Here is a 22,967-nt window from a genome sequence, read left to right on the forward strand (position 1 = left end):
AAGATTCATAAAATTCACATTTTAGATATCCGGGAGAAGTTGATGCAGCTCCGCTTGTTGATGCTGCTGTTATTTAAAATACCGGATTGAATTAGATTCCAAACACATTTATCATTTTATACCTGGTGGTTAATTCACTAAAAATAAGACACCTTTTTGTCGTTGTGTTTCAGAAGAGGCTCACTTATGTCTGGGTGAAATGATGTAATTTCTCAACTGCAGTGTTATCTTTGCTTAAATGGTATATTTAGGCTAATATACCAACATTTCAAGAAAGTAAAAGTAAACCCTGAGTCAAAATTTAGCTCAAATGACTCCTCAGTAATTCATTCAGCTTTGGTACGAACTGGTGAGCTTCAACAAAACTAGTTAATGGAGACCTGGATCGATACTGTAGTTTTTGTGTTCAATACTCAAGTGACTTGCCGATTAGAAAAATATGTACAGCTTTTTGAAGTTTTTGTTTATTCATTGTACCAGTCATATTACTGGTTGTAGATAAACAGTGTTGCTCTGATCAGAGGTATTATGTGATTGGCAATAACTTAAAGGTATCATATCTTCCACTTTTCCAGTGTTTTATTTTAATCTTTACATATTCATAAAACTATATTTTCGTGGTTTTAGGTATCAAAAATCATGTCTATGTTTTACATTTCCTCTCTTAAGCTTCTCTCGCTGGAGCTCTACCAAGAATAGGCTATTTTGTGTGTGTGTCTTTAAGGGGCATTGATATCACTGACCCTCTCTTGTGATTGGTTGACTAATTTCTGAGTGACGGACGGCCAGGCCAATCACAGGTTCCCCTCAGTCTTGTAGGTGCTTGTTCCACAATGGAATGACTGCTCAGTGTTTTCGTCCACCTTAAAGGTTGGACAGTAGGCCGTGCTAGGGGCGGACATATGATGAGCGTGAGTTTGTGACATCATAAAAATCCAAACGTCAGTTCCTGAATAAAGTCTTGGTGTATTTTTTCATGTCCTGAGCGTTTTGCCTCTTTCACAGTATTTCTGTTGCATCTAGAGCTGCATTACAATCAAAATAGAAATGGGAATCTGAATATGTACAATATGGGACCTTTAAAGATCACCTTCACTAAAAAGTGTTTAAGCTTGACAGTGCAGAATAATGTATGTGTCGGGTTCATAACTAAAAGACTGTTTTCACATTCATCTGCTAAAAGTGCAAGTTCTCTGTCCTTATTAAAAAATATAATTTGTAGGGGCGTTTCTACGAGCATGATTTGTGACATCACAAATAGTTTGCAATTGAAATTACACAAGCATGATGAGGAAACTTCAGAGATTATTACAAGATAATTGAGATTTTTATGTAAACCATATCAGACACCAATCGTTAGTCAAAGTAAAGTATTCTATGCATTTCTTAAAACATGACTGCATCTTTAACAAAAACACAGTTGCAGAGAAACCGTTGCCATTTTAACAACCTGCATTGAACAGTTCATTGTGTCTGTGTATATGAGTTCGGACAGTAACTTCTTCTTTTAATTCCTTTCAATAAAAGGAGGTAATGCATGAATAGTATCCTATCTGTGACTGCTGCGGTCTTCACAACAAACCCTGGATTGGAACGAGCTGACATGTTCAGAGACAGAGCTCAAATGTACTAGACTCGGCTCAGCATGGTTCAGAACATTCAAACTGACAACTGCTGGCATCTTCTTTTTGGCACTTTACATGTTTTTTTTCTTTCCTCTTCCTTCCTTGTACTGCAGTTTGTTATTCCTCAGTGCAACTTTTTTTTTTTTTTTTTTATCCAGACAGAAGAAAAGCAAAAGTCAAAAAGTCAGCTGTTTGAGACTTATCTATGAGTGGCTGTAGATGTTCCAGAACGCGTGGTGATAAACATTTTTACACGAGATGTTTACGCAACAAGCAGCGACCTTTACGTGTGGCACAATACATTCAAATCCACTCACGTCTTAGAAACCATAAGCCCAGAAACTGCAACAGCTGCGAGCAAAATGGGAATATCGCGTTCCATAAAGCTGCTCTCATGACTGGGAATCTCGTGTCTACATCACTGGTTACTGATATCTATCTTTGCCTCGGCATACAGCCTCTGAAATAATTACTGGTCAGAGTATAGAACTATAATGTCAGATGGTGTATTGCACATCCAAGCAAATCATGCTGACCCAAAGCAGCCAGTCAGCCGAGTGTTTTGTGTGAATTATGGGACGATCACTCTCAATTTCACATGCTTCGTGTTCAGTGAATGGCAGCAGGGTAACCGGGCTCTGCGGTTTCCTCTATTGTCTCTGGGGAGGAAGTCATGTCTGAGGCTCAGTATTCCACAGCGAGCCGTGCAGCCACTAGATATCAAAAGCGCTGAGCCACTAAATTATACAAGTCCCATGATCGGAACAATGAGCGAGTGTGTGTCCGCGAGTATGTGTGCATCCACATGTGACACTGTGTATTTGCAGGTTTGTGGCTTTACTGCTTTTGCTCGCGGCCTGATTAATATTTTAGCGAGCCATGACGATATAGGAGCTTACAGGCAGCGAGGAGGGGATCTGAGAGGCAAAGCTCAGCGCATTCAGACAGTCTCCTCGAAGCACAACTCGGATCGGGCCCCCCCCCCCCCGTCTGCAGCAACACTACCCCTTTCATCACAACCATTTACATGCATGAACAAAAGACGAGTGGCTCATTGAGCACAATGCAATGCACCGCATGAAAGCATCGACTGGGCTTTGATCTTTTGGGGGGGGGGGCAAGCTTTGTGTTTGGCTCGAAACTACCGAGAGACTTTGATGATAGTCCAAGAACAATAGGGGAGTCTGTGTGCGGTCATCTGTGGTCAAATACATTTACTTTTGCTGATGTCTGTCTGCTTAATGCATCATTATTGTCTGATGTTTTCTTTCTGTTTTGAGGGGCCATTTATTATTGTTCTTTTCACCCAAACAGGTGTAAGATTGAAAGCAAAACTCTCACTGAAAAAGTCATCTTACATAACTTTTATAATAGCACCTTTATCAAAAAAGTATTAAAACATACGCACGTGAAAAACATTTTAACACCACATTTGTATAAAGAAGTTTTCTCTGCACATTTTTTTAATTGAGAACTTCCAAACATAATGTCCACCAAGAAAATATGTATCGTGCCCCTATATCCAGCGCACAAGCACATTAGTGACCCCTTTTGTGTTTGTTATCTTTTTGCGATAATGACTAATACAAAATAAACTAAAAACTACAATTAACATTATAATTTGTACATTAAGACATTCTGATAACATTAGCCACTTCTCAGGGCTGGTTTGACGAGATGAGGGCTCCGGGGTCGAGATCTTTGCTATATAGGCATAGCACTGTTAGTCTGTTGGTCCAGACTGTAAACATCTATTAAACTGCTTGCCATGAAACTTTGTACAGACATTCATGGTCTCCAGAGCATGAATCCTGCTGACCTGTGCTGGTAGCATTCTGACGTTGGCATTTTGCTCAAATCACTGCTGTATTTATACAGCCTTACAGGGTCACTAGAATGGTAGCTTTTGGGGCCCCTGGGGTATAATGGCTCTCTTTCCCTGACTGGTGTTCCACCCATAGCTTTTAAACACTACAGAACACTTATAAGTAGCTGAGCAGGCGATCGTGTGAAGTAGAGATCGACAACAGAGAAGATGAGGCAGCAAAGGATGGAAATGAGCTACAAAGGACCCACGCAGGTGTCATTACAAAGCTGCTTGGTTGTTAATGCACTCATCAGACAAGATGATGAAGTGCTTTTACTCCATCATATCCCTGCATATCCTAAACTGTAACACTATTAACATCACTGTAGTAGAAGCCTGTTACTCTCTCAATACAACACTCAATAGGACTCAAAAGGCCGGCACAGGGATGAAATGGCCCATAAAGAGTGTTCAGCTTTGATTTATTGTGTAATACAGGATTTGAATAATCCTAATTGCCAATCATGCAGGTAAAGGCCTATTATAGTATGTAATACTTAATTATTACATGCCCTTCTCAAGTTTGTCAGCTTCTTTTTGTTGTAAATCAAAGTAGAGTCTGTTTAATAATCAAATATCCTGAGCACAACCCGGAGGAGGAAATACAGAATAAAACTGAGTCCACCTGAGTCTGAAGACAGTCTGTCAGAGTGCAAAGTGAGTACTTGTGAATTGTGAGCTGGAGGAACAGTGTAAATCTTTTCCCATCACCCATGAGAATATATATATATATATTTTTTTTTTTTAATAAGAGCAGACTGTTTTCGCAAATTGTTTCATCTCAGTAATGTGAGTAAAGGGGAAGATTGTAATGAGGTCTTTGAAGAGAAAAGGATGATGAGAACAATTAAGTTGAAGTATGAATAAATTATGAATGGAGCAGAGTGGGCCAGTCTTTATAAATATTCTGTCTTTATGAATAATGGCCATTGTAAAAATATGGTTTTCAGGAGAATAAAGGTCATTAAGCCCTGAGGGGACTATGTGTGGCAATTAGTGCATCGTTGACTACTTAAAAATGGCTACTTATGACGGTGTGGCAATACTGCAGAAGAAATGCATAAAACATTTACAAGTTTTTTTGCTGTCTTTGTGTTCGATTTACTGTCAAAGATAATATTTTTATGATTACATCATCATATTTGGCGACATAACTCATTCCCCCAACTTCTGTGATAGCTTTATGTCCCGAGTGAAATCAATTCTGGGCAATATCGTCACCCATGCTGACACTGTAACATGAGTCACAGAAGATGTCAAAGCCCATAGATCCAGCCGGAGCGCCTGTCGCTTGTCTGCTGAAGCACAGAACACCAGCAGCACTTCCACTACTGCAGGACCAGCTCATTTTTAATGTGGCTGGCTGTTTACAGAAATCTGCTAATGAAAGCCACAGGGTTATGGATGACGCAATGCCAACACTGCACTCAGCACAGTGAGCAGTCCAAGGAAGAGCTAAGTTTGGTGAAACTTACTGTACAACAAATACGTATGTGTGTAATTCTGTTTGTGTACTATTTCCAGTCAATTATAGTTCATATTGAACGAAGCGTGTAAATACTGAAATTGCCCACACAGGGAATGTGACTTATCTCCCATTTTAAGTATGCCTGCTATGCAGCATAGTGGTCATGTTTTTTCTCATTACATTTCAAGGTATTTCTTTACATTGCAGTGTTTTTCAAGAAAAGTGTTTGTTTTTTTAGACATTGTTTCATTCGCCATCATGTGAATCTTTCTGGTTTTGTGTGCACACAGTTATAAAGGCATCCACATGTTGATATTGGCCAAGGGCCTTTTGGATACTGGGAAATTCTTGCTTCTCTTCTTTTTACGGTAGTAAGCAAAACAAACTAAAAAAGAGATGCAATTTTCACTTTGATTTGAGTTTATTGTCTGTATCCTGGACATCATTTCACAAACACACAAACCAGGGAGCTGTTTTAACAAATTCCAAACAATAAAAACAGGTTGCAGGCAAAAAGCTAAATCTCTGAACTGGCAGAAGTCAACACAAGAAATAATAAGATGCAAAGCAATGAACTCACACGGAGGAATGAAGACACGTGACAACTGACGAGGGGGAGAACTAAATATACACAGAGAGCTGATGGGTTAAAGAGACACAAGTGATGACAAGAACTGGCCGGGAAAAACACAATGGCAGGAAGTACAAGAAAACAGACAGAAGAGGTGAGTAATTTCAAAATAAAACAGGAAACCAAACAAACTACCTGACGTGCTTTCTTTACATTGTCTTAGTTTTTACTGTGGTTGCATCATCCTGGTTTTGGGTGCAACTTATTGTAAGAAATATGCAAAGAAGCAAATCGGAGGCCCCTGTAGTATACTGCAAACACAGCAAGTATAAATTATTCAATAAGTCACCTCAAGCGTACAGGATAATTGAGCTAAAAGTAACTTAGACTAGAGAGATTCTTCTATCATTTTAAACCTGAGCTATAGATTACTCATCTTTCTGTTGATGTACATGTTCAAAACATGCGTGTTGCACATTTTCTTTTTATAAGGGCTTGTTAGGTGTGCAGCGAGACAGTTTAGTATATTGCATGATTTTCTACATTATGATATCCTGCCCTCTTTTAAATAGTCATGATAAAATGAGCAATCAAAGTTTAAGATCTGAGAGAAAATATAGTTACAGCATTTATAACTTCAGAGTTCAACACTGAAAAACCCAGATACATGTTTGTTCATATGTTGCCAAACTTTTCAAATAATGACTTCACCTTTCCAAATTTATGTTAAATAAAAAGGCTGTTCAACTTGTTCAGCAAGTTTTAGAGCCTCAGTGGAGGATATACTGAACCGAGGCTCTGACCCCAGAGGCCATCTTTTCAACCAGCATATTATGACCCCGTAAGGAACCTCTTGTGATTGTGTAAAACAGCATCAGGATGGATATACAGGAGAATGAGATACTGGTTTACTAGATGACATCTCGTTCAAATAAAATAAAAAAATTAATTTGCTCAGTGGTGCATACATCAAAAAAGTTTTCCAAATGTGTTCCATGCTAGATGTAACACGTTTCCTTAATTTTGGGACAATGGGGAATCAGTGTCCCTCTCAATCGAGCTCCTAGAGAGCATGTAGGACAAACATTTGTGGGAAAGGAATGGGACCAGAGGAGGAAATCACATGTTTGATTTTGATTTCCCACCAATAGCCATGATAAAGAGCATCTTCTAAAATTAACAAAGTACTTATTTTGTGCCAAAATCATGATCTTACCCTGAACCTGACCAAGTCATTTTTGCAGCTAAACCTCAGACCCAAACCTTTACCATAGAATTGGCGCATCATAAAATGGTTATTTACAATACTTATTTATTTATTTTATTTTTAAAAGTTTGCATGTTTCATATTTCCAGCTACTAGTTGACTCAAATAGGTTGTACCAGAGAGTATCGGGACAAATTACCTAAATGACTTTTAAATGCCACCGTCGAACAGTGATAACCATTGTTAAAATGCCTCTTTAACTTAATCTGGAGGAAAGTTATGTAGTTTAAATTTCTACTGAAGCAGTCAGAACTGGTGTAGTAGTTTAGTATAACCAAAAAACTGCTCAGAGCCGGTTATGTCCACCGCGGCTCATTTTTCATCACCCTAACGTTACAAAAGGTTGGCCGCCACACAATGGAGGATGTTTACAAACCTTTTGTACCAAACCGCTGCAATGAATGAAAATTTAATGTGGTCCTGCTGCATATGCTTTCCTCTCCTGGGTTTTCATCACTAGTATTGATTTTGATGTGTTAATGCAAACTAGGCCTATTACACAACTCATATTGTGCATAATAGTGATGAAGCAGCTGATGCAAACTTTCCACAGGGGCCATCAAAGCAAAAATGTATTAAAATGTGAGGCCGAGCTGACAAGCGCATTTCAAAACTGTCATTTTTTTCTATTGAACTGTGTTGTATATGATTTGTGTGATCTTGTTGTTTTGCATATTGCTGCCAGATTGCATGTGTTCGTGCCTTAATAAATATTCACAAAGCACAAAGCCATGGACGAATTGTCTGATCGAACACTGTTGATAAGATACCTTTTAAATGTATTATTCTGCTTCTTTTCTTCGCTACCTTTTGTTGCTGGCTTGCTGCAGTTGCTGCTGCTGGTGTCTGACAATATCACTTCCATATATCACGTGAAAAAGCTCACTGGAGAGAAGAGGGCTTCATTTTGTAGGTCTGTCTGTTGTTGGCAGGAACAGCAAACCAAAGCAGAAATTACATCCAACCGAAAAAGGTTCATTGGAGACTTAATAACATAACATATCTTAATGGCTACATTGTGATTGCACGGACACATCTGTTTCTATTTGAGTTTAAGACACTTTAAAAAAAAAAGGAAAAAAAAAGCTCCCTTTAATCAGAAATCAGAAATTTTTTTCTGTCATTGATTTTTGCTTCACTAATTGCTGCTGATGAAAGACAGCTAAGACACAGTGTCCTGCACTTTACACATACTCATTTCAGAGGTCAGAGGTTTGTTTCCACACTGGGGAATATCGTGTTTTACATAATTAGAACAGCAAGTACGGATTACATGTTTGAAAACCACTTACAAGAGTACCTGCTGAAGGACATTTTCCCCCAATGCTGTAAAGCAGTTGCAGTTTCTGAATAAAAAAAATGCAACACATTGACATGCACTGACTATTAAGGAATAATGATTTAGAGATTCATCGTCTCACATCTTAAAAGTATCTTAAAGGGCTTTCATATGTTGCCTCGAAGCATCGTCACTCCTGTGACCTTCAGGTTTTTAGTTAAATTGGCATTGATGTTAAACGTTCTTTACAGGAGTGATAACATCAAGTAGTATAAAGTCTGGACTGAGACAGCAGCAGGAAAGAAATTGAATTATTTTGTCTCGATTCTCCCTCAGGTTTAAAGGTTTATAGGTTGTCGGTGTTAATAAAGCTTTTGAGTTAGTTATACTGACCTCAGACCGAGGGTGACGACTTGGTGACATTCAATGAGGCCTTTTGGTTTGAGAGGTAACCTTTTGACTAGATTTAAATAGAAAATTGTATTACACCAAGTGTAGCTTCGAATAATGTCTGTCTTAAAACGATAATACTCACTATTTAGATATATCTTCTGCATATGTGCCACTTAAAAGTACATTACCATCATCATTTTCAGATGATATTCTTTGCTGACCACTGAAATTGAATACATTTCAAGTGGATATCTGTCACACTTGTTCTGCTTATTTTTAAAAAGGGAATTGATCACTAAATATTTGAGGCTGACAAGTGATACTGCCTCTATTTCTTATCTTGTTTAGTTGTTGCTGAATTTCTATGAACATTTCTTCACAAAAACACCCAGAAAATATTCAAATGAATTCAGAGATTGTGTGTGTCTTCGGGGCATGCTGGCTTTCACATGTTTTTAAAGTTCTATAGTTCTTATAAATGGGATAAAATTTACTTTGTATTCTTGTTTTTTCACAAAGAGCATCTCATTTGGATAGAAAATGGAGAGATACAGAAAAGAGGTAGCATTTAAATAAATAACTGAAATCAGGTTACGCTTCAGAATTGGACTCGTATTAAAATTTTCCTTACAAAGAGTATGTTTCTCCTTGTAATGGAAAACCAAGGAAGACGCTTCTTGTTTAAATTATTAGCGCTGAGCCTCCCACTCTGTGAGCACACTCACTCTGCCGTCAAGACTAGTGGCAGTTTGGGAACAAAATGGTGTTGTTTTGCTCACCCTGACTTCACTTTTGACCGGATCAGTGCTGTCACTTCTTTGGTCTGAAAAGGTCTGGGCTTTGTATGACAAGTATTAGTCAGCCAATCATTAATCTGATTTTACTCAGCTGGAGGAGCAAGCAATACATGATGTAAAATCTGCAGATCCTTCTCCAGAGGCGTTAGTGTCTGTCTGAAGGAGGAAGGCATGAATGTCTCACTGCTCGCCACCACTTCATGAGAAGTCAGCATGACATTTAGATAACATGAAGTCTGTGATAAAAGTGCTGCAACCTCCATTTTCAAAATGAATATGTGCCCCTAAAAACCTATTTTCACCTGGTTACACCTGTGCAGGATCAGCATTCAATGGGTTTACTCTTATGAAGTGCTAATTATGTGCTGGGAGTAGTTTTTAGTTCTTTGAAAATGCTTTCAGCAAGTTAAGAAACTAAATAGAAACGTAATATTTGACACAAGAATGAACAGAAGGCTATATACTACAGCCACAGTGACGTGTTGCTACAAAGAGCTTTGCAGCGGATGTGCAGTCTTTACGTGTCTCCCCACGGGCTCCATTGAGAGACTATGGCTCGTTGCCGCGTCAACAGATACTTTATGTGCTGTGAAGTCTGCTGACTGAATGTTCTTTGCTGCTTTCAGCCCTTGTGTTTACATCGCTGCATCGCACCTTCTCCTGCCACAATGTGTCAGAATGAGTCTTGACTGTTGTATAGATGTGCAGGTTTGCATGCGTTAATGTGAACACAAATCTTAGTCACACTACTGTTAACTGAAGTGTGAATGTAAAGCATCACTACAGCTGTCACACTTTAAATAATGTGGATGATGTGTGTTTGTTTTGGTGCAGAACTGCTGTTTATGAGTAACATTTCCAGAGAGGGGAAGAAACGGGGAGAAGGTACAGTTTTATCAGCACTGTGCCACATTAATTTTTCACATGCAATTTGCACAAACAGGAATAATCACCTAACAGATGATTCTCTCCCTAAATACTCATAACAAAACACATCAGGGAGTGTACATTTGTGTTTTAATTAACAAAGAGCTGAGTAAGAACTCCCTTTTTACTCTCTCTCACCATAAATTGGCTGAAATAGCTTTTCGTGGAGAACATGAAAGATGAACCTGCCTGGTAATGACAAAAAAATGATAAAGCGGCATTATCTCTAAAAATGTTGCACGGAGTTAATGATGTGCTACGTCGCAGACAATGACATTAAAAGTTTGGTGTCCCGTGGAGAGTGTCCTTTAGAGTACTAATGATTCTCTGAGTGCTGAGCCCGACTACACTTTGCAAGTAAACCAGCACATATTAGCAAAATTATGACAACTAAGAAAGTGCAAAGTGCAAGTGTTGGTGCAGATGGTCCTGCCAAGTACGGTTACATTCATTGCTCTTTACCTTGTGGCAGATACACTTGGCGATGTAAAGACGTGAGAGTTACAAGTTTTCCTGTCGTGGACATGCGTGTCTATTACACGCTTTCGCCTGTAGGGATTTATAGGAAAATTAAACCTAAAGCGTGGTTCCAGCTATGTCATTTACAGGAACCAAAACCATTAGGAAAAACAACATGGTTACGGTTTGGAAAAAACAAACAACTAAAGACGAAAAATGTCCTTTGTAGTTGGTCTCAAGACCTCTGTTGCGGTACCATGGTTACATGATCCTTCATCACATGACATTGACATGGATGTACGTTTAACACCTACAAAACATGTAATAGACATGCTGCCTCAACACATTAATCAGTCCTCTCTTTGTCTTTCCACCCTCAGAGTCGCGGAAGAGTCTTCTCTTTGAAGTCCTAAATCTCATTATCTTCCCAATTATATCCTGTCAACTGATTGTTACAGTCAAACAAACCATCAAACAGAAACTGTCAGCGTTATTGCTGCACACTTGGTTTAAAGTTTTCTTTTCCTCAACATTAACAAAGTCAATTAAAGCAGTAATCAGTAACCTTAAGGTGATATATGAACAGTGTTTAGGTGTAAAGAAATCCCTTCGCCTCCAACAACTTATTTGTGATAAGATAAAGTGTGGAACTGTGACTCAGGCTGTCATAATTGTGAGTCCAACCCAAAAAGGGAATTCAAATGGTTAAAAAAAAATAATTAACATGCATCATAAACAAAAAGCTGAACTTCCTGTTTAAAGGATTAACTTTAAGATTAACCTTAGCACCAGTACCAGAAAGTGATCAAGTTCCAATCAAATTTAAGATGACTCAGTCTTTCTTGGATTCTACACCAATCAGTCTGCCTGCTTGTTTGTGGTTATCTTTAGGTTACAGTTCATCTCTTGTCAGACGAGGTTTCACTCTTGTAGGAGAGTTGTAATGGCTTCAGGAGTGGGAAGCAGTGGGCTGGACAATTGCACATTTGATGTGAGTACAATAACTTACTTATGATATACCACTAATACAGTCAGTATCAATCGGCACCTGGGAACATTCAGAGAACACACTGTATTTGACTTCATATTGTGTTAAACAGTAAGAATTGCACTACACTTTGTTCTGATTAATCCTGCTATAAAGAGGTTAATAATTTGGACCCATGGGAGTCATTTAGGATTTACAGTTTCTAAACGTGTTGCAACTTTTGAAGATTATTTATATCCAAGCTCACACAGCTCTCTGTTGGAGCTCTCTCACTGGGCACAGCGCAGAACATGTTATTTAGTTCTGAAACAGGCTTGTAGAGTATATATTTGCTTTTATTTGCTTTGTAGCTTTCTGCATTTCCAACCATTTGAGAAAAACAAAGACAGAAATGTCATTCTCCATTCTGTGATGCCTATCTACCTGAAAGTACACATCAAAATCCAAAAGGTTTGTACTAGGCATTAAAAGCAGCTAAAAGTTAGTCGTCACATTGGTATGTCTTCAGATGAACTATCGTTGCCACCGTTTAGGGAAACAGTGAGGTGGACTTCGTCCTTCGGTGACCGTTGAGTCATTTTTATTGGAGATGAGCATGTGGTTTGACTGTTTGTTTATCTGTGGTTTTCAACATGTATATTTTTTATATTGCACTGCAGATGGATGATAAAATGAATGATCAACTCGAAGGAATGGAGGGTGAGACTAGTGGGAGCAGTTGTGTAGCAGAAGAAGACAATAATAAACCAACCTATTGTGTGACTGATGTCCCCCCTTGGTACCTTTGTATTTTCCTGGCCATTCAGGTGAGTGTATTCCAATATGCGTTGTACAACTGTATGTTGTATCTTATTGTTGTATTTAATCCACATTGTAAATGGGACAATAAACTTTTATTCTTTTCATCATGTAAATATTAGCATTCTAGCGCTGTAAAAAATAGTAGTCAATGATTCTAAATGCAATTCATTTTTGCCTTATATCAACCAAGAGAATGAAGACACCATAAAGTGGTATAGAGGTGGATGTATTATCAGCCTTATGCTGTTTTAGTGTGTGTAACATTTTTAGCAGTAAAATCAATACCATTTTTTTCTCATTCTTTACGGTTCTCCTCTGAAGCATTACCTGACTGCATTCGGTGGGATGATCACCATCCCTCTCATTCTCTCGGATGGGCTGTGTCTGCAGCATGACAGCCTAACCCAGAGTCGCCTCATCAACACCATTTTCTTAGTCTCTGGCATGTGCACTATTCTTCAGGTCACCTTCGGTATCAGGTGAGAATGATGCAGCCAGTTCGCTCCACCACTCAGCATCCTGTGAGGTTGTCTTCTCACAGGACCCTTAGTGAGAAAATTCAATAGCTGAGAAGCATGTAGACATTATATCTGGTAATCATCAGCAGGTGAACATTGTCTTGAGGACATGCTTGCTTACACCACTCAAATATGTAAATACATTGCGGAGCTGCTGTTGCTGTGGACTCTGGTCTTGTTACCACAGCTCACCATCTCAAACACACTATTGTGCACATTAATGCAAAAACACTTTTGGCTTATGAAGGAAATTTAATCAAAAAAAGAAAAACAATCAAAAGCCATGCACATTGTACTGTTTTGGTACCGAGTTTGACTGTTATCAGACTATTTAATAGACGGTTATTATCACCTACGTCTCCAAAACATATGAGCAAGTGGAGGCCCACAAATGGTATGTTCAGGAGCCCGATATCAATAACATAATGTATTGTTGAAGAGCACCAGCGATCAGGCATACCAGATCCTCATCGTTACAGTAATAAGCACTTGAATAATGTTTTGATACCGTTACAGCTTTGGTAAGATGGATGCACCAAATCTATGCGCTAAGGCTTAGACAGGTTTTGTGTAACAATAACATATTATGTAAGTTACCTTACTTACAATAATGTATGTAGCCTTATGTTACTTAAAAAAAAATGTTTTACATAAGTTAACCTACTCAAGTTAAAGTAAGTCAACGTTGACTTTTGTTTTCACACCGGACATGAACATGATACGAACCGCAGACTGCTGGTTGTCCTGAGTTTGAGCCACAACACCAAGATCCTTACATGGACTTTGTAAATGGTTTGTGTTTATATAGCACAATATCATCTCAATGGTCTCAAAGTGCTTTACACTGTTTACCAGTCACCCATTCACATATCAATGGTGGAAGAGCTGCCATGCAAGGCAGGCAAGGTGCTCGCCTGCCATCAGGAGCAAATTGCGGTTGAGTATCTTGGCCAAGGACACTTCAATGGGCAGGAGGAACCGGTTAGCTTGCCAAATTGTTAGCCTCTGGGCCTCTCAGACGTCGTGCACGTTGGTGTTGGCGTTGCCTAGCAATGGTATTTTTACAACTTAACTACTTGACCGCCAAGCATACGGTGGACACGACTTCCCACGAGTAACCATCAGCTCACAGATCCACGGCATATGAACACTGACAAGCTGATTGGCAAGTAACGACAGGTCGGGCCGATGAAGAAATTGTAAACAGACAGGAGAGAAACAGGCTGGTGACCTCTGGTTGGTGGACACAATGAGAGAGATAAAGAGAGACACGTGGTGGGGTGGAGGGAGTTACATAGGGGACAAACTAAATTTATAAGAGGAAAACAGACCAAAACCATGGCAAATAGGCCCCATTAACCCATCTAAAGATGTGTGATGATAACCGCCTATTCAACAGTCAAATCCAACATGTGCCATCCTTAAACGTCTCTGGATGTCTGTTGTTTGTGTTTATGTCACACTTGAAGGCTTCCAATTCTGCAGGGAGGTACGTTTGCCCTGGTGACGCCGGCCATGGCTTTGTTGTCCATGCCAGAGTGGAAGTGCCCAGCTTGGACTCAGAATGCCACTCTGGTCAACACCTCCTCCCCTGTCTTCATAGAAGTGTGGCAGACACGCATGAGAACAGTGAGACAACTCAAACACTGTACACCCATAGCTTACAATAAAAGCAAGCGGACAAAGATATAAAACAGCACTTCTGTGGAGCTCATGATTAATTCAGTGAGCATATGTGGTTGCCACTGCAGGAAGTAGCCAATCATATTCATTGTTACAGTCTATCACTCAGCCAAGGAAAGAGTGGTGTCGTTGATGCTGATGTTCTGGGTGGCTGTGCTCCTGTCCACAGCTGCAGGGCTCTATCATGGTGGCCTCTGTCCTCCAGATCCTGGTGGGTTTCTCTGGTCTCATTGGGTTCCTCATGTGCTACATTGGCCCCTTAACCATTGCCCCCACTGTCTCTCTCATAGGCCTGTCACTGTACGACTCAGCCGGAGTGAAGGCCGGCAGCCACTGGGGCATCTCTGCTATGTAAGTAACTACTCTGCATTGGGCTGTGGGGTTTTCACTGACCGTCCATCTCAGGAGATCACAGTCTGAAATGACAATCAAAATTAAAACTGCAAGCAGTGATATGTGGGCCCTCGCACGCTGCACGTCGGGGATCCATCGGGTCGGGGCTGCCGGCTCCCCGACGTGCAGCATGCGATGGTCCGCATATTCGATCTCATTCCTTATTCTTCTTTTAAAAAAAAAATTAAAATTTTTTTTTTGACGGCTTTAACATCTTCAAAAACTAATGAAAGTCGGTGCCTGACACATGTGCAAGGTTTCGTGAGGTTTGGAGCATCGTTTAACCTTAAACATCAACTTCCCGTGTCACGGCGAAGCATCAAACTTAGCCGCATCGCTCTGGCTATACTATTTACAAAAAATAATTTTGGGTCACGTTTTGGACAGCGTGCTATAAAATGACTTTTTTGGAATATTTCGAATGACTTTCTTTTTTTTATTTTTTTTATTTTTTTATCATATTTTGGACAACATGTTATAGTATGACTTTTCTTTGAATATTTCAGACAACATACTTTGGATATTTTGGATGACATTTTTATCACTTTTTGGAGTATGACCTTTTTCTGAACTGACATGCATGCCTCAAGTTACTTCTTCACTGTGAGGCAACTGCTCTAACCAGTGCACCACTGTGTCATACATGGCATGTTGTCATGGCATGTTGTCCAAAATATGAAAAAAAAAAAAAAAAAAAAAAAAAGTCTCGCTTGGGGGATTTTTAGTTTTGTTTGAGTTTTGTATTGTTGTTGAACTTTGGTTTGGTATTAGTATGACTGCACGTACAAACCCGAACCCGTGTGTCTTACCCTTAGAGGGACTCGCCCTCCATGAACCATGTGGCTTACCCTTAGAGGGATTCGCTCTCCGTGAACCGTGTGGCTTATTAAGGGGACTTGCCCTCCGCGAACCATGAGCGGGGCTCGTGCTTCATGAGGTCGTTTCCAGCTCTGACGCGGTGTCCACCAAATTTCGTGCATGTAGGTAAATGTAGCCGCCGGGGCATCTCATTAGGGGGCGCTAGCAAGCCATTTGGCCACGCCCACTCACAACTCCACTAGAATACAAAATTCTTCACCAGGAGAGATGTGTGTACCAACTTTCATGAGTTTTTGAATATGATAAAGCCTCCAAAAATGCAGTTCTTTGCAGAGAAAAATAAGGAACGAAAAGAATAATAATTCCTTGTATAACAATAGGGCTTTCGCACCATCGGTGCTCAGGCCCTAACTAAATTCTACCTTATAATGCTGGAGTCTGTAGCAAAAGCTTGCGGTTTAGACATAACAAGCCATCTTCACTTGTTCACAGTGTATTTCAAATATAAATTCAGTCTCTGAGTTGCGACTCATTATGCTATTCTACACACAGGACAACAGTGCTGATCATCCTGTTCTCTCAGTACCTGCGTCTCATACCAATCCCTGTTCCTGCATACAGCAAAGCCAAGAAACTGCACGTCTCAAAGTTCTACATCTTCCAGATAATGCCTGTATGTTCCCTGAATAGGAAGCACTAATCATATACTGTACTGTGAGATGCATGCTGTTTAAGACTATAATATTTGATGTGACCACTGAATATTGGTACTAATATTAGGTGTTGATTAGATTCTGCTGGGCATTGCGGTCTCATGGTTAGTCTGCTACCTCCTCACCATCTATGACGTCCTACCATCTGATGCAGCTCAATATGGCCACCTGGCCCGCACTGATGTGAAGGGAAATGTCATTGGTGAGGCTTCCTGGCTCACATTTCCTTATCCTGGTGAGTAGAGAAAACGCTGTTGAAAGATGGTGGTTACGGACCGGTCAGTAATCATGGGTCTCACTCCTTGTCCAGGTCAGTGGGGGATACCAACTGTGAGCCTGGCAGGGGTGTTCGGTATTATGGCTGGAGTAATATGCTCCATGGCAGAGTCCGTAGGCGACTACCATGCATGTGCCCGTTTGTCAGGGGCTCCTCCTCCCCCGAAGCACGCCATCAACCGGGGCATAGGTATTGAAGGGCTTGGGTCATTGTTGGCAGGGGCCTTTGGCACAGGCAATGGCACTACTTCTTTCAGTGAGAATGTGGCAGCGCTCGGTATCACCAAAGTAAGATATATACATATCAATTGCACACATTTATCTACTCCAATGTTTAACATGCATTTATCCTTCAACAAGAGAAGGAAGTTTGTAAACCAATTTAATAAATGAGGTTTATTGACTTTCATGTTATGCACAAAGTAGTTCTATTGTGATTCCAAATTACCTGAACAATATACATGTACAATAACGTGATGTTTATACAGGTGGGTAGCCGAGCAGTGCTTCTCCTAAGTGGAATTTTCATGATTTTGATGGGGATGCTCGGTAAAATTGGAGCCATCTTCACAACCATACCCACCCCTGTGATAGGAGGGATGTTCCTGATCATGTTTGGAGTCATAAGTGCAGCTGGAATTTCTAATTTGCAGGTAAACAAAATCCAATTCGTCGTTTACAAGTACAGATTTTCTAATAGTGATGTTTTGCTGAAATATTGTATTTGTCAGTTCACAGACATGAATTCTTCTCGGAATATCTTTGTGTTTGGTTTCTCCATGTTTTCTGCACTTGTCGTTCCAAACTGGATCCTGAAGAATCCTGATTTCCTGCAAACAGGTATCATTAACATCAAAGCAATTTTCATTACTGTGCAACAGCTTTGACCTGAATTACTACGAGGTATTTTCTATTTGAAAAAAACTGAAATGAACTTGATGAAAACAGCAAGTCGTTCACATCAGTCCATACTACCCTGAAATCGTTCTCTCTTTTCCCTGGTGTGTGTCTCAGGCATCAAAGAGGTGGACCAAGTATTAAGCATCTTGTTGACCACCCATATGTTTGTGGGAGGGTTCCTGGGCTTCTTCCTGGATAACACAATTCCTGGTAAGCTGCTTAATCAGAATGATCTTTTTCACATTTTGACCTGTCATAGCAAAAGACACAAGTGTAATTATGAACTCTAATCATGGATCAATTCTATTTATTTGTAAAAATGTAAGGTCTGTTAATATGCTTGCTGGCTCATTAGCAGGGCTTACGGGCACACTTGAATGAAACTGTGATAAATAATAGTAGTAACACCTTTGCTTTTCCTACTCTGACAAGTCAAAACACTTTGAAATGGTCTCCATTCAGTGCACATAAAGATTATGGCTATGGAACCTGTTTCTGTGTTGTTATATGGCATACTCTGATAATTCCATCTCTGCCACCATTCAGGGACTAAACGTGAACGCGGCCTCTTAACCTTAGATAAAGTTCATCTTGAAGACACCTTGGGAACTGAGGTGTACGACCTCCCCTTTGGCATAACTTCTTGCCTCCAATCCCAATCTTGGGTTCGTTACATCCCTTTCTGCCCATGGACCCTTCACAGATGTCAGAACAAGTCTGAGGGCATATCACAGAAGCGGGGGAGTGAGCACAGCACTCAGGTTGTTCAGGAATGTGCTCTATAAGAGGTGGTGCAGTAAAGTGAAATATAGAAAGAACTCTGGTTCGGATCTTTTAACCATCTATCACAGGGTGATTGTAACTATAGAATGCGAAAGCATATTTAACTCATTGTGAGTAGCTGTGTACATCAGTGTGACTTAAAACTCTCCACTTTTGTGAACTTTCTGTTCATTTTACACAAAAACATTACAGTAAGATTATTCCTGCCTACATGTAGCAAATCTGCCAACCTGCAGTGGGTTTATTTTTTCATGTGTAAAGCATGTTTTCACTATTTGTCCACACTGACAGAAATAAAAGTATCTGAAAGTAAACTGTGGCTTTCATGTTTTGCCAATGCTGATTAAAAGAGAACCACTGAACGATCAAAGTGCTTCTATATTCTACCATTACTCAGAAATCTTCCAATAACTTACAGCCGGTCACACACGCGGACACAAAACGAGACTGATGTGCTTCTTCATTCTCCTCTTTCAAAGGAAATTCAATTTAGCCTGTGGATAAATTTGTTATCACTCAGCTCTATCTCCACATTGATGCAAGCAGCTGGTTAAAAAACCCACAGCAGCAACCCTGAAGCTATTATTGTGTTTCCTTTTGCAAAAACAAACACAGATGACACATCTTTTCAATCTTTCTCTTTGCCTTCCACACTGCTATCTCTTTCTCTCTTTGTTCATTTCCTCTGTCTAACTACCTTTGACAGGCAGTTGGGATAGGGTGTAGCGCTTTGATCTGTGGAGCCATCAGTTTTCCCCCCCGAAGGCCATTTGGACCACTGGTCAATGGTTGGCTGCCCACACTAATGTTATTTCACAATGGTATGATACCACGACACAGTGAGTGTTATAGGCACGTTAAAAAAAACTTGAATTTTCTTTAAAGATTTCTCAATGAGAAAACATTGCAGAATATAACATTTTGTTAGGTGGTGTTCTGGAAAAAGATTTTGTGCAGTAATTCACCGAAGGGTTTTATGTAACTGTGTGGCAGTGATCTGCATTTCTTCAGTCGAAAATCATGAAGATAACTCAGCAATTCCAGCTCATCAGGGATGGCTTCAAATTTCCCAGCACCATTTCTGTTTTCTATCTGAGACTTCAGCCTTGAGGAATTGCCTTTATGTTCTCTGTCTGAAATCAGCACCCTGCTATCCATCCTCCCAGCTTTGAACCACTTTATGAGATTCAGTGTCAGATGTTGAAAGATCAAATCTCCAATGCCAGGTTTATCTTTCTGACATAAATGTTACAGCAAATGTAGTTAGTGGGAACAGTGAAAGACACAAAAATATAGAAATGAGAGGGCAGATAGAGAAAGATGGTGGATTCACCGCCAGCAGATGGAACCACACTGCAGGAAAACAGGAAACACACAGCGGATTCATTCATTTTAACTCAAATAGGGACAAATAACAATAGCCAGAGATGGCACACTTAGGTAAATATATCTCAGATGATCTTATTTGTGGTGGCCACATTCATTCATATGCAATCTGCATGGATATACAGTGTTGCCATCATATTATTTCTTTGCCCTGTGGGCTGCAATTCTATAATGACGGCTATTTTTCTATTCACACTAGATTTATTTATGTGACAGAAGAGATCAAATATTCTGTATAGATTTTAACCTAATTTAGACAATACCCTATAACAGTTACTTTCATTTCATCAGTGAAAATAGGAAATTTATTCCCAAGAAGTGACAACAACATTTGTTGCAGTAAAGGTCTGGTTAAGCCTCAGGCTCCTTTAATGGAACATAAGAAAGTTATATTCATATCCTGAGCTCAGTGGCAGATATGTCCTGCACTTCAGTGTGTCATGGTTCTCACTTTTAGTTTGTTACACTCCCTGTTTTACTTTGTAAACACTCACTCTCTGTGTTTCAGTCCGCTAATTACAGTTTAATTTGTCCCTCGTTGTCCTCCTCTCCTCAGTTTATTTAGTTAACGAACAAAGTCATATTTTACACAAATATCCAAATTTGTATTATCTCGTGGCAAAATATTCTGACAAAGAAACTTGAAGCAACTGCAGCTATACTGCTGAATATTTTTGCAGTGCTGGGTTGCAACAATATGCTAGAATATATGATGGATTGAACTCACTGAAAATTGTGAATACAGCTTCCCAGGATAAGGTAAATCTGATTCAGCCAACCGAGCAGAGGACAATCAACCCTTTACCAAGCACTCTGACAGCTTGATACTTCTAAATCGATCTATTTTTTTTAAATTTTGAGTTCCTAATTATTCTTGGTCAGAAACAATGTTTCAGTCTCTGTTTGCTGTGCTGAGTCGCCACAGACACACAGGTCTGTTTTTTTCTAGGAATTATATTCATCTTCATGACTTTAACTTTAAGTAATATAATATGTATATAATATGTAATATAGAATGCATTTTTGAAAAATTAAAAAATATTTTAAAGTTTTCAATTAGGGCATTGTGCATTGGGTCAGTGATAATTAAGATCAACTGATTGATTTATTCCAGTGGCATTATTGATGCTACATTGTTTTTTTGCATGCACTAATGAGCTAATTCTGGTGATTTCACTCCAGCCTCACGGGACTTTGGCTTTAGATTTTAACCAATAACAGAGAACTGTGCACAGAAAAAGCCACATGTGAATGAATGAAGATAGCAAACTGTAAGTGGTAACAGTGATTTGTAATGAGAGTCCTGCTGAGTGCTGAGAAATAGCCTGAAATATTCATTATGCTGCAGTCTCTCTTTTTCCTTGACTTTTTCATCAAACCCTCACAAAACCTCACAGTGGGGTCCCACTGGAGTTCATTAACGAACTCAGACCAGAAGTGAAGACAGCCAACTTTAAGGAACAGCGTATTCCAAAATGAAAACTCACACTGTACTCATCATTAGTCTGCAGTGTCTGCATCGTGGAGGGACTCTGTAGTCACTGATTCATAAAAAAGTAGCCTATGTGCAGCATTGAAACTGGTTTGTTTCCACATGTATATAGTTCTTGTGCTTAAATTGCATGTCATAGATGAGGTTTTTCACTTGAACGGAGTCTTCAGGCGACGAAATATTTACTGAGGAGGTGATTCGCTGTAATTTAGGCCGTATTTTTTTCTGTGATAACATGGTGTTGTTTTCATTTGAACACTGGAGGGGGCTACAGGCTAAACTTTGGTTTTGAGTTGGTTGAGCTGTGTGGTGACAAGACTCATAGTTAATCCTTTCACAGTATAATTGTCAGAAACTTTCTCATACAATCTAATTTGGCAATCAAAACTTTCTTAACCACATCATCATCATCCTGTCTTTAAAGCCTGTTTAACCGGCTACTGAAAAGGGAACTGGTTTGTCGCGTCCTGAGAATAAACAACGTCATTTTCACAAATGCATTGATATTTTTTTTTTATTTTTTTTTTTTATCTTAAACTAGAGCTTTATCACAAGTAGAAACCAATATCTCATGAAAACAATGCTGGAGTCAATATTGTACACTGTCAGATGATAGATTTGGCCCTTCATTCACAAAGTAAACTCTTCATACTACAAAATGTCATGCTTTAGCCTGGGTAAATTAAATTGTCAGCAGAGCGCAGGCTTCACATCCTACAGCAGATCATATGTGCCCACATCAAATATGATGTAACATGTCCTATTTTAATAATAGATTTGTCTTTGGTGACAACATGCTGACAAACAACTGAGTGATACTCCGTTGCTTAAGGCGTTTGATATCCATCTGCTCCAGTGGAGCAGCTCATTGACCAACACAGTCCTGGTTTAAGAAGACTGACATAATCCTGACGCAGAATTCATCGTGCGCATCAGTTGGGCCAATGCATGCCCATAAATTAACCATGTCCATTGAAAACAAGTGTAGGGGGGGGTGTTTTAAAACTGCAATTAAAAACTTTTTTCTGTCTTTTCTAGAGATAAAACCAGAATTTTCGAATAAAACGTCCCCAGGTTTCATTTTATTATAGAAAGTAGATGTTGAAAGTCATGCTTGATGGCAGTTAAACTCTTCAGTACATGTGAGCCTGAGGGGTTATTTGGGCTGGAGGCTTCATCATCTGATTCGTCTCTGGATCAGACCATCTGTCCAAATATTTATATTTCTGTTATGCAATAGTACTCTACGCTTTCGGAGAAAGGGTCTTCCCTTGAGACACGACTCTGTTTTTGTTTTTCGGAAATGATTGCCAATTTGGGAGGGGTGTGTTTTCAATTAAAATTCAGGAGTGCGGAGCCCCATGACGTCACTGTCCAAGACGTCTTCTCCTATTTAACATCGGGCGATTCCGTCGTAATCTTCAACGCCAGTCATATTTTCAACAAAAATGCACCATTTTATCGATTTCTTCTGATGGTATGTTCAGAAGCCTCCTCGTCTTGTCGCCATGCTGTACAATTGTCTTCAACGTAGGTTTCTCTTTGCCACGTTTGCTCTTGTT

The 22,967-nt window shown here is 39.6% G+C and overlaps 1 protein-coding gene across 1 annotated transcript; it reads left to right on the plus strand.

The window, feature by feature from the left end:
• Positions 1-12,333: 12,333 nt before the first annotated feature.
• On the plus strand, positions 12,334-18,529 carry LOC138203766 (solute carrier family 23 member 1-like). The gene is made up of 11 exons (XM_069158774.1): positions 12,334-12,447; positions 12,764-12,921; positions 14,430-14,589; positions 14,813-14,994; positions 16,408-16,528; positions 16,647-16,803; positions 16,879-17,132; positions 17,333-17,497; positions 17,576-17,684; positions 17,859-17,954; positions 18,291-18,529. The coding sequence occupies exons 1-11, from the start codon at positions 12,334-12,336 to the stop codon at positions 18,527-18,529; spliced, it is 1,755 nt and encodes a 584-aa protein (XP_069014875.1).
• The last annotated feature ends 4,438 nt before the right edge of the window (positions 18,530-22,967 follow it).

The sequence above is a fragment of the Embiotoca jacksoni genome, unplaced genomic scaffold, assembly GCF_022577435.1.
Source record: "Embiotoca jacksoni isolate LCO1_2020_lvr unplaced genomic scaffold, fEmbJac1.0.p SCAF_23, whole genome shotgun sequence".
NCBI lineage: Eukaryota > Metazoa > Chordata > Actinopteri > Embiotocidae > Embiotoca > Embiotoca jacksoni.